General features: G+C 40.8%; 1 protein-coding gene across 4 annotated transcripts in view; it reads right to left on the reverse strand.

Moving 5' to 3' along the window:
* Nucleotides 1-3,178: 3,178 nt before the first annotated feature.
* HECW2 (HECT, C2 and WW domain containing E3 ubiquitin protein ligase 2) overlaps nt 3,179-12,040 on the reverse strand; it is a 177,023-nt gene continuing 168,161 nt past the window's right edge. For all 4 annotated transcript variants that reach the window (XM_057378032.1, XM_057378035.1, XM_057378034.1 and 1 more), the window contains one exon: nt 3,179-12,003. In XM_057378032.1, the coding sequence (XP_057234015.1) occupies nt 11,892-12,003 (112 nt within the window). In that variant the 3' untranslated portion in view covers nt 3,179-11,891. The remainder of the gene's footprint in view (nt 12,004-12,040) is intronic.

A 12,040-nucleotide genomic window follows, 5' to 3' on the forward strand; every position in this document is an offset into this window, starting at 1 on the left:
GGGAGGCGCCGGGCTCGGGGCGCTGCGGGGCAGCCGCTGGTGTCCGCACCTCTTGGGGTGCGCGGAGCCGCCGCTCCCAGCCACAGGCACCGGTGACAAGTCCCGGTCCCGGGGCCGTGTGCGAGCCAAACATCGCAGCGAAGGCTCCTCTGTAGGTCCGGTGCACACCGCCATCCTGTGCCTCCCCCCGGCATGGGGAGCCGGGCACATGAGCCGAGTCTGCAGCGCTTCCGCTCCGTCCTGCTGCGGGATGTGGCGGGGAAAAGCCGCAGCTACACGGACAGAAGCGCTGTGCGCGCCCCGCCACCGCTCTACCACAGCACCGGCCCAGTCCAGTTAAAAACCCAGCGATAAACCAGTTCTCACTGACAGCTGCCGGGAGCAGAGTGCTTTCAGTACTTGTCTACAAGTACGGATCTCGCAGGGAGGTCGTATGACMATCTCTGTTTTCATACGTGCAAGTGGAAACAGCGTCTTCCTCGTGAGAAGCCCACAACAAAAAGAAAAAAAAAGTTAAAAGACTTTAACCTGTGGTTTCAAAGACTCTTTCCGAGGACCCAGAATGGCCTAAAGCATGGTTCAGAAATAAATTGAAGTTAGAAAGRGTTCTAAAATAGTTGCAATTTGTTTGTCAAATTGGTTTCCTCTGAAGCAATCCAACCAGCTAGAAATTTGCAAACATCCGTTTTAGAATAGATTTGTCATGAAGGCAGTAATGGTTATGCAGCATAAGAGTTTAAGAGTTGCATGTTTTAATTTCAGCAGTGTACCATTAGAGTTACTGGGTTAATTCTGTTTATGTCATGGCACTGCCAGTGAAGTGGGTAATTGCTGTGTTTATCCCAGTGCCTAAGTCATGCTGTCACAGCAATGCTTGTATTATGATGAAAATAGTRTAAATGGAGATAAGAGAGGCAGTGTGAGAGAGCAGAAAGTATCCTTGAAGAGTCCAGAGTATGTCACACCATGGAGCTGGCACACTGAGATATACCTACTGAAAACATCTGAAACTCCTGCTTGCTTGAACTTCCATCTGAATGGATGTGGATATTTGCAATGTGGATATTTTTGACAAAAGCAGTCCAAAATCTTTACTCTCTCCCTCAGAATTCCAGATCATATCCTTACTTCAGTATAACATGATTCCAAATACATCTGTCAAATAAAAATACGACTTGTGGATAGGATTGGTTTTGTTGAGAAGTGCTCTTTGTGCAGTATGAAAAGCAGGCAGCATTCCAAACATACCGAATGAGCCACAGAGTAAAATTAAATGATGCCCACAATTAAGATGTTTCAGATTATTATAGCACGTGGTGCCAAGAAGTAAATGACAGTGCTTATGTTTGTCTCCTTAGCTGCTTCTGTGCCTTTGCTGATCCTTTTCAGGATTTACTCTACTCTCCCTTTAAGTTTAAAAAAAACAAGTGAATACCAAAAATGTTTCATGACATGTGTGTTATTGTAGTCTTGGTTATCTGTTTATGTAGTGCCATAGAAACATGAATGGCACTTARAGAAGGGTATAATTGACAGGACTCCACCCTGAGGACTTTGTAATTTTACTCAGATACACCGCAGCTCAGAAGGACAAGCAGAGGGTGGAGAAGGGGGAATGGGTAGGCTGAAGGTCACAACAGTACAGGATCATGAACCATTATTATTCCTAATGTATATACACCTGGTCTTTGGGATAATTAAAAAATAGCAATTAAAGGTGTTAGCTTCATAGCTCCCATTCTTAGTTACTTCTTTTGCTTCCCTTGATTACCTATCCATTACAAAGCTGGCTCTTTCAGCTTTTAAAGAACCATTGCCCTTGATCAGCAGCCGTTTGGCGTAGCTGTGATGTACAGCCCGAGGTGCTCAGAGCCACACGTGTTTTCGGGAGCCAGCCTTTGGGAAAAGCTCAGCTCCCCCAACAAGTGCGGRTTTCAGCCCAGGTCTGGCACAGGGTAGATGCTGTTTGGAATGAAGAGATGGCAGCAGACCTTTAGCAGGGAACTCTGTCAGTGACTTGGGGGACAAGCACACAACATTAAGAGCTACACAGCTGGAAGCTCAGTGTGCCTGAGCCTTCTCCAATTCATTTTTATTTAATAACGGCCATTTCAAAAAAATTTGGGTTTTTTTTCCCCCCACATGCCAAAATCCCTGTGCCACCCTCTCACACAAGGCAATTCTCAGTGCAGTGGGAAATCTCTGGGTTGACCCTGCTGACCACAGCTGCCTCAGTGTCACCCAGCACGAGCTCCAGACCAGCGCCRGTGTTTACACTGAGCGAAAGTGAGTAATTGTGCAATACGTGGCATCTGTTATCAGTGACCCGGGTGAAAATACCTTATGAGTCTGGCATCAAGAATGACAACAGAGAGCACATTCTGAAAGGGCTCCAGTCCCAAAGCCTCGCCTCTTCCCACAGCAGCTCTCCTTCAGTGACTCAGGTTAGCATGCATCACATCTCTGGTAGCAGCAAGAGAACRCAAAATTATCTCCAAGAAAAGGTTTAAAAAACTTTTAAAGTTTTTAAAGTTTAAAATAATAGAAATATCACTTCACTACCAGATTCTACAAACAGTTTGTGTAACACACAGGGGAAGTGACAAGTTGCCATTTAACCATTCTCCTTGGGCTGTGTTTTGGTGAGGAGAACCTTTGCCTAAGAGCTGATTAAAGGCCAGTGCCTCTCACTGGAAATAGCACTATCTCTTAGAAAAGTAGAAGGAAATATTTGGTGGAGGCMACTGACTTATTAAAGACAAAAAAATGCATTACTCCTGGAAGATATTTCCCTGTGAAAATACAGAACTTTCCTGAGTTTCAGCCACTGCTGTAAAGYATTGCTGCCACCTCTGATGCTCCATTCAAAAGCAGAGACTCTTCCATGAAGCCTGGGCCTCTCCAATGTGTTGTTTGTCATAGGAGGTTTTTCTTCTTATGTAGTTYTTGTTCAAGTTATGTTGCATATGGCTGCAGAATTCTTACTTTCTCCACTTCCAAAATGATGATTTGTAATATGCCAGACCCTCTAGGCCATCAGAAATCACTTAGCAAAGATGATGTCAGAAAGAGGATCATGTAGGTTCTCTAAAGGTTTTCAGGTGCTTCAAAGGACATAGAATGATCTGGAGATAAAGGTACTCAAAAAAGGAAGTTACAGTATATTCAGAGGCACAATAAAAGAGATGATTTACCAAGTGGATTTTGTAAGAAGATTTATTTTAATTAAGTGATTTCATGATGAAACATGGTCTTAAACAAAATAGAGATCAGTATGAAAATAAAATTATACACAGAAAATTCTTTTCCCCAAATGTTTTTGAGTAACAGGAAATACAACACAACAGTCCTGTATTCAAATTATGTAAATCTGTGAGCAGTCAAACATTATAGTACATTCCTTGAAACCAGGCACAAAGAAACACATTGTGTGCCCCTGTAACACACTCAACACATTTTCTATCTATTCTCTCTGCCTCAAAGAAAAAATCGTGAAATGTAATGCAATGTAAATAGGGAAAAGGACAGAAACCATCTTAATGCTTGAAGCACGTATTCCCCATTTAGTGTTCTGTGAAAGACATGTACCAAATTCAGATGAAACTTAAAGTGGCTTGTAGAAAGATAGAAAAACTTGGAATTTTATTTGATATAGTCTTGTGAACACTTAACTGAAAAGTATGGAAAGGATTAAAAAATACACTGTGTTCTACTTAAAGCTTAGAAATAAATATGCACTCTGTATTCTCAGTGCCTGAAATTCTTTAAAAACAAAGAACTTGGTATAAAATTATATCAAGTAATAGTCAAAAATGAGGAAGATGCACCTATAATCCTGTTAGATTCTGGATGCCTGCATCCCCACTACAAAAACTTGTAAAACTCTACACACTTTCAAACATGCTGAAAATAACCCAAACTGTAACCTAGCAAGGGCAGGAATATCGACTGACTTGGGGGTAGCAGTATTCCACACCACATCCCTCMCTGCCTTCTTTTCCTCTAAAGTTTTCCCTTTCCATACTGTCCCAGCCCTTGTAATTACAAATGCTCAGTCACTTATTCAAAAAGCAGCCTTGCTTATCAGGATTCATGGAGGCCCTCAARGCTATGTCATTCCAAGGAAAAACAGAGTACAAAGAAAAAGCATCCTCCTTATATGATTTATGTAGTTAATATTATCATAATTCTCCTCCTCCCTGCAATGCTGATAATAAACAGCAGTCTCCTGAGTGCTGCAGACTCATTGCAGAAAAATGTCCTGCTGTATGGAACTATTGAACCAGTATGGTTCAACATGGGAGTTGTCTTCTCATTTAGGACTTCAAGTTTATATAAAACTCTTACAATCTCAGTTATCACGTTGAAGAAGAAAACTCACAAGGAATTCTTCTTTTGACTYTCATATTGACTCATTCAATAGTCTTGTCTTTTAGGTAAAGAATCAGGTCAGCTTTTAGGTAGAGAAACCCATCCTAAAATGCTCCCACTTCTTACACAGTATCTTTTCTGATAATGTCATTAGAGTGTCAGTGGAATCAATCCATGCATCAGCTTGGCTAAAGACCTGGGTCACTGAGAATATTCTAMTTACCTTAACTAAGCTTTGGAAATGCCACATCAATCCTTGTCTTCATGGAAATGCGTGGTTCTTACAACCCATAACACATACCTCAAGTATCTTAATTTTTTTTTTTTAAATCTGTATTTTGACATATCTAAGCATTAGGGATTTGGCCCATCACATTGAAAAGGGAAGTTACATTGGTTGTGATGATTTAACCTCTTACCAGAAGTTGTATCTCTTGCCAAATGCAGATAGTAATAAACAGTCATTAGTTAAACAAATAAAAGAGGGCTTCCAGACACCACCTTTATTTTATTGAGAAGCTTTCGTTTTCCTGAAAATAGCCCAAATAAAAAAAACCCAACCCAGGTCCAAGAAAAAAGAAAAAAAGCTACATAGAAGTAAATTTTCTGATTGTGTACTTAGATTTTCAAAATTTAGTTAAAGCATGCCTTGCCATTGCAGTGTCACCAATGTATTTTGGGATGAACAGTCGTTTCTTTCCTAGGYGCATTACCATAGCCTAGTTTTCAAGCAGAAAGTACCCTGTTTTGTATCCCAGGCATCAYCACAACTCACTGTCCTGCTCCCTGTCCTCAAGTGCAGTCCTTTTTCTGTGCCTACTCTCAGACTTGTCTTCACTCCTGCACTACTCCATGGCTGTATCTTCTGTGCTCCAAGGAGCTGCTCTGTTTTATCATTACAGCTCCTATAATTACATTCCTTCTTAGAATTATTTATGAGGCTTCAGAGATTTATTTTCTTATTCATACAGTAATTTACTTTAAAGCTAGTCAGCTCCAATGTCTGACTGCAGTCAGCATGGCAATCAAATATGATGTCTCAGCAAAATCTCCTTTTATTGACCTTATACTGCTGGATGTGCATTCCCAAATATGAAAAATGTAATCATTTAAAATGAAAGACTTTGACTAGCCAATGGAGTGTGTCATGAGTTGCTTCTATTGCAATTAGCAGGAATCCAGTTCAAGGGCTGCATGACAAAGCCTCCAGCTGTGGAAGGCACAGTCGTCACTAAGGTAATAGTGAYAATTTCTGAATCAGAAATTATCTGYAAAGTCTCTCAGAAATTATCACTACAAAGTCTCTGCACCCACCTGCTCAACAGCCTGGAGYAGCCCATGGGGGATCACAAATTCTGGCCATATAAAACATTGCAAGAAAAAAATCCCCTGCCTCATTAATTCTGCAAAATCAAAACCAAAAGACATTTTACTCTTGGATACCGAATCAACTATTTTSAAAAAAACTTAGGACTATTTTTCTTAAACCACTCAGTCTTCATGTCAGAATAACTGTGATCCCATAGACTCTGGACTGAGGGAGCTGCTTTTGAAAGAAAAACCAAACCCACAGTCTTAACTACGGTACCACAGCTACAGTCAGTGTAGGTGGTCAGCAATTGTCTCTGGGTGATTGGAGGATTATGTGCCATCAAAAGGGAGAGGATGGATGGCCTTTGAATAAGGCCACAATAAGGGAGACCAGTCCTGTGGAGTTCCATAGGTCTATACATTTAAAAGTTAATTACACTGATGTCAGCACWAAAGTATGTTAAATTAATTGAACAATATACCTCCTGAGTGCTTAACAAAAGCCTCTAAGAAAGCAAGGCTCTTTCTAACAGGGGGTGAAATAGAAGGTTCTGAAAGTTCTGAAAACAAGAAACAACTGAAACCCAAAAGATAAACTTYCATTATTCAGAAGTTTTCAAATGAATTGAAATATTGAAAGCAGCCTAGCTCAGCTCCCTTTCATGTTCATCACAGCTTTGAGAAATTTGTCAGAATATATCTCTAGTTAAAATTTTATTATAATTATTCTGCAATKTAATCTGAAAGGAAACATTCAAATTTTGAATAACTGATTTAGAAAGAGGCTAATCAATAAGTGTAGCAATTATTGCAGTCCTCAGGAGGTATTTTTAAATGCATTTTGAAAACGTACAGATAATTGAATGGATTGTAACCATTCCAGGAATCCTTGACTGTCATCTTTTCACCTCCAATCAGGAGGAACCTTTCTAAACAGTGGCCMGAAAGTCAGTTATACAAAACAGAATTATCAAATCAATCATGATTTTATCTGAAAACACCTACAGCATAATATGGCTCTGAGCAAAACCTATGAAGTAAAGCCCTAAAGGAAGTTTCCATCTGAAAATACCTTTCTTTGAGTAAAATTGCTTTAAAAAATACTAACAATGTTTAACTAAAAAAAATTTCATAGAAATGAACATCCTAAATAGTAGTAGCCTAGTGCTAAAATTAGTCTAAAACTCAGCACTATGAAATGTATGGTCTGAGAGACACACAAAATATAAACCATCCTTCATTGTTAAAATCCTGTGTTTGGAGGGTCAGCRCTGTAATTTTGCATACTGCTAACAAAAGTGGATTATACTGGCTTTACAGCAAAGGTCTTCTTTTCCTCTACTATTTGCCTAACATATATTCATTTTTCCAGCAAAYAAGTAACTTCAAATTCAACCTCCCAAATTCTTTTTTTATTGTAAAGTATTTAGGCAAAAGGTTAGACTCATCCAACAGCAGCCACTGTGGTTGCACTAACAAAATTGTACACCATTTTTTACTTAAACTGATGAGCCAGTCAACCCATAGCATTTGTTTTATACCCATAGTTCTGTTTTATACCACATAATTGAGCAAGAACACAAACAGTTTAAGAAGCCAGCTTAGAGTAATTCTTCTGAAATTTTGCTTGGAGTTCAATTGCTTGCCCAGAGAGARCAGGATGAGAAGAGGAAACAGGGAAACAGCAGCGATGGCTGAGTTGTATCACCAAAGCTATACCTCAGTCTTGTAACTAGAGACCAGCTTTCTGTGGTAACTAACAGGACCAAATTAACCCTCCACATAAAAACAGTGGCAGGAGTAACAACACTATGAGTACAATTTAATGCAGATAAGTTTCATTCACTGAAAAGAAGTAACTTGCTTTATGCTATGGGAGATGAGCTGACACTGGCCATCCAGACACAGATGCTGCAGATTCCCTCAGTCCAGAGACAGTGTGCTTCAAGTAATTCCATCAAACTCTGCAGCTACCACTGCAGAAACTCAGGAAACATCTGCAATTAATACTGCTGAGATTACATTTGACAACCAGATGRTACCATTGCAAATGCTTCAGAAAGGTTTTTTTTTTCTTTTTTAAAGGATTAAAAATACTTAAGAAATCACAAACCTCTTCTCTTTCCTATAATTTTAAACTGAGCAAACTACCAGTCCAGTGCTCTGCCAGTTMAGCTCCTGCCAGAAGCTTTGTGTGATGTCTTGCCAGGCTGCTGTTGCTTAGATTTTCAGTTTCCCCGAAGATTCCAGATATTCCCTGTACCCTGTGTGACCCGGGGTTAACTGCTGCCATGTGGAGCTCATGTGGTSCCCATGAGCAGGGCTGTGAACACAGGAGATCTCACTCCACATACCCTCCACRCCATATTAACTTGTTTTATGGTGGGGTCAGTACAAGGATAATGAAAATTATGTTTAAAAGCAAAAGGAGGCAAATATTTGATGAATACCAAGGAAAAAACAGCAGGCAGGGAGGGGTGAGGAAAAAGGTCTGGATTGAAAGGGTTTTCCATCCTGCCCTGGCAGGTGCTGCTGGCAGTGTGACAGAGGTGGCAGATGGCTGTCCCCTGCCTGCTGTGGGCAAAGGCACTGCTCCCCTGACAGCTGCTGGCCTGCAGACTCTGAATGGGTGACTGTTTGCTGCAGCAGGTGCCACATTGCATAACTTCATTGATTCCAAGCTTTTCTGGTGTATTTAGGAGTGCCTGGTATAACCTGACGCCAGCCGTGCCAGGTGAGCAGAGCACACCTCTGCTGGSGTGCAGGGGACAGAGCCACTCTGCTGCCAGCCTGCCCAGACTCCAGTGACCCATGAGCTGCTGTTTGGCTGGTGATGTGTGGCTGTACCTCCCAGCAGAGCAGGAAACATGGGCACCTCCCTTAAACTCGTGCAGGGAGCTCCCTGCCAACCTGTGTGATGGAGATGCTGCAGGTTAGGTTAGCACCACCTGTCATTGCCTGAAGGGATTCTTTTGTCTACTTTTTCTCTTCCTAAATGCAAAGCTMCTTAGCACCATCTGGAAAAGCTCAGAGGAGATACAGAGCTTTGGAAAGGCTTCTCAGCCTTTCTCTATGTGGACCTCATCCCTGTCACACAGCAAGTCACAAGCAATAGCACTGTGGTGGCCTGGTGCCATCAGCTCCAGGACATGAAAGCTGGCTTTCACTCGGGGCACACTGAACAGGAATGGCTTCCAAAACCAAAGGGAGACCATTCCAAGCAGTTGCCAGGAGATGTGGGTATTTGACTAAGCTCAGGCTTCCTCTCCTCTACTCCCTCCTTGCTAATCCCTTCAGAGCTGCAGCATCACTTACACCATCACAAAGAGCCAAGTGCTGCAGGCACCACAGGGAGCTGTATCCAGTGACACCTCAACCTTCACACAGTGCTTTTCTGGAGTCCCCCAGGGGATGTTGGCAGCAGAGGAGGAAGCACAACTTCTCCTTAGTCTCTCTTGGGTTTAATGCTACAAAGATTCTGGACTTTTTTTTTTTTTTTAATTTATCTATTTTCTACCTGACAGCTGCCCCAYTGGTGACCCTGTCACATCTTTACAGAATACTGGATCATCATGGCTATGATACCATATCATCAATACATGGATCATCAGGATAAAATTATTTTTACATGCATAAATACAGAACAAATAGGTGCAGTAGATATATTTAAATAAAAATTGACAAGATGCATTTATTGTTTTTGTTTTGTACAAAAGCATAACTTAAAAGGCAAACTAGTATAAACTTACTTTGTGCCAARTAGTTAAACTTTTCATTCCAAAGAGTATCTAGTTCAAAACTTGAAGATACAGTTTCCACCAGGGAAATTCTTTTTTAGACCACAGATAACACAGCATTGAAAAATGAAAATTCTGTAGTCCTTCAACCAATCAGAAGTTGCATTCTGCTCCGAGTGCCAGAGTTTCAGCKACTCAGTGAATGGATCATATGAAACATGAGCCATGCTGGAGTGACCTACTGAAAAGCAAGTTTGCCTACTGCTCATTCATGTTCTGAAAAAAGATGTGCATTAGGACCTGTGACATGCAATCTTAACGAAGACTGATAAATACATAGAAACAGGGTGATATGTTTGGATTTTTCTTTGCTACTTCAAACCAGCCAGAAGTAGCCTAAAAAAACCTAAGTTACATAAGAGAGTCCCAGATGTCATGCAGAAGCGCAATTATTTTTGAAATAAAAGAACGCTTTCCCTCTGGTTTTGCTTTTCCAAGGGTCTGAAGGGTTTCCTCAGTCACCACCACAACTGCACCTGCCTTCTGCCTCGGAGGGTGGACCAACAGTCTGTGCTGATGACATCTCCAGGGATGTTTGCCTCTGCTGGAAAAAACCTCCCACAAGAACAAGCAGGATACCTCCCTCAGATGCCCCTTCAAGAGCCTCCAAAGTGAGAACGTTACTTCAAAAGCTACTTTTCCCACAGAGCAGGGCTTGCTGTGCTGCCCTGCTGCCAAAAGGGTCAGCACAGAGCTAAATTCATGTTCTTGTCATCCAGTATCCAAGTGCAGCTTCTGGRATTTTAAAATGTGGCGGGTGCAGTGCGTGACAGCAGCTGCACAAGAAATGGGGCGCAGCTGCAGGAGTGTTCCACAAGACCATCTGGAGGAAAAGTACCAAAAATAGATGCAAGCAAGCCTCGTGTATTTCAGCAAAATTAAGCGTAAAGAAATTGGTGTCCATGCAGTGTTTGATACGCCATAAAAACTGCTTCAAATAACATTTGATAAGAAAACACTTTATCAGTGAAAATGCAAGCTTGGACACTATGAACAGTTTACATCTTGTAGGTGTTCACTGATACAGGACAGTGGCATTATGACTGGTGGCTCACCTTGAAGTAGGTTATTCATGGTTTTCCAAATGAGCTAGTGTTTTATGGTGCTGTACAAATAAAAAGTTGTGGGGATCGTATGAAATATCTGTATTAAACTCCACTGCATTAAGTTATCCAATGCATGAAAAATGACCCRGATGCATTTAAAATAAATGCATATTACAATATTACATATAGTATTATAAAATTATTACTTATGTGCACAGTCCTGATATCTATAGACATGGCACTGTGAAGAAAGCCTGGTTCCTAAGCATTTTTATAGATATTTGATAGTGATGCAATTTGCTATCAGTCAGATCATAATGTCCCTTCAACTTTGGTACATTCAGTGCAAAATATTTTTGGGAGTTTTTTTTTTACTCTTATAAAAATAAAAGGCATTTTTTTCCCTGGAGAGTGCTTAAAGAATAAACACTAGCAGAATGTCTGTTCAAGCATGGAAAGTGACAAAACAGAAATAACACTTTTGTTTGCTTGTTTCCTGTTTACACTCTAAGAAACATAATATAATGAACCTATAAAAATAAACAGAAGTCACCGTGTTAGGGCTTTTTCCTGATATGCTGTGATAAATTGCTAGTTTCTTCTTAAAATAGTTTCCATGCAGTATAAAGCATAAAATCAGTCTTATTAAGTTATTAAGTTCATTGTAACAGCTCATATTTTGTCATACACACCACTGGCAAACGCATTTCCACAAACCTCCTCAATGCACAAGCCGTTGTTGTTACAGCCTTTGTTGCTGACTTTGCTTCCAATTCACTTCTGCCCCAGGAACTTCAGCTCTGTGGTGCAGCCCATACAGGCACTCGTAGTCTTAAGTAAAGCAAGTGTTGACTATGCTGTTATAACATATGGCATAATGGATCTTTATGAATTAGAAAAGAAGAATTCAAAAAAGTTCAGTTGTATGCTTTTTTYGATAATTTACTGGGTAGGTAAGGGGCTGAATGATTTCACATTTTGCCTTGAATTGTCTGTTCAACAGCTCTGATGAAATCCAGTTCTTGGGTACGTGTCAGTTTTGCAGTAGCCACGGATCACGACATGGCATCACGTTTCTGGTTTGCTCAGAACATAAAGTTAGGAAGTGTAGCCATCCCAAAACCCCATGGATCGCAAGACTTGGCTTTCCCTGCACACCAGGCACACTCTAGTTTCACTGTTGAGAACTCTGCCACTACCACAATGCTTTTTAATTGCTTCACAAGCTCTTTCGTGGAACCTCATTATTTGAATTGCACCATGAAACAATTTTCCTCTAGGAAATCCAATACAAAAGTTCATTCATTCATTCCTTGAGAAGACAGATCCACAAAAGTCCAATGAGCTGGGCACTGTGGTTTGTGTATCACTCAAGTCCAAAAGTACTTGTCTCTTCTACTGCTGTCAACAGTTTTTCATATAACATAGAGAATGATGGGTAAGGGGGAAGGTCCAGACGATTGAAACAAGTGTGAGCCCTGAGGGGGAAAAAGAGAGAGGAGGTGAAGAARTGCA

Source organism: Malurus melanocephalus, unplaced genomic scaffold (genome assembly GCF_030028575.1).
Source record: "Malurus melanocephalus ecotype Western Australia unplaced genomic scaffold, MMel_1.1 scaffold_339, whole genome shotgun sequence".
Taxonomy (NCBI): domain Eukaryota; kingdom Metazoa; phylum Chordata; class Aves; order Passeriformes; family Maluridae; genus Malurus; species Malurus melanocephalus.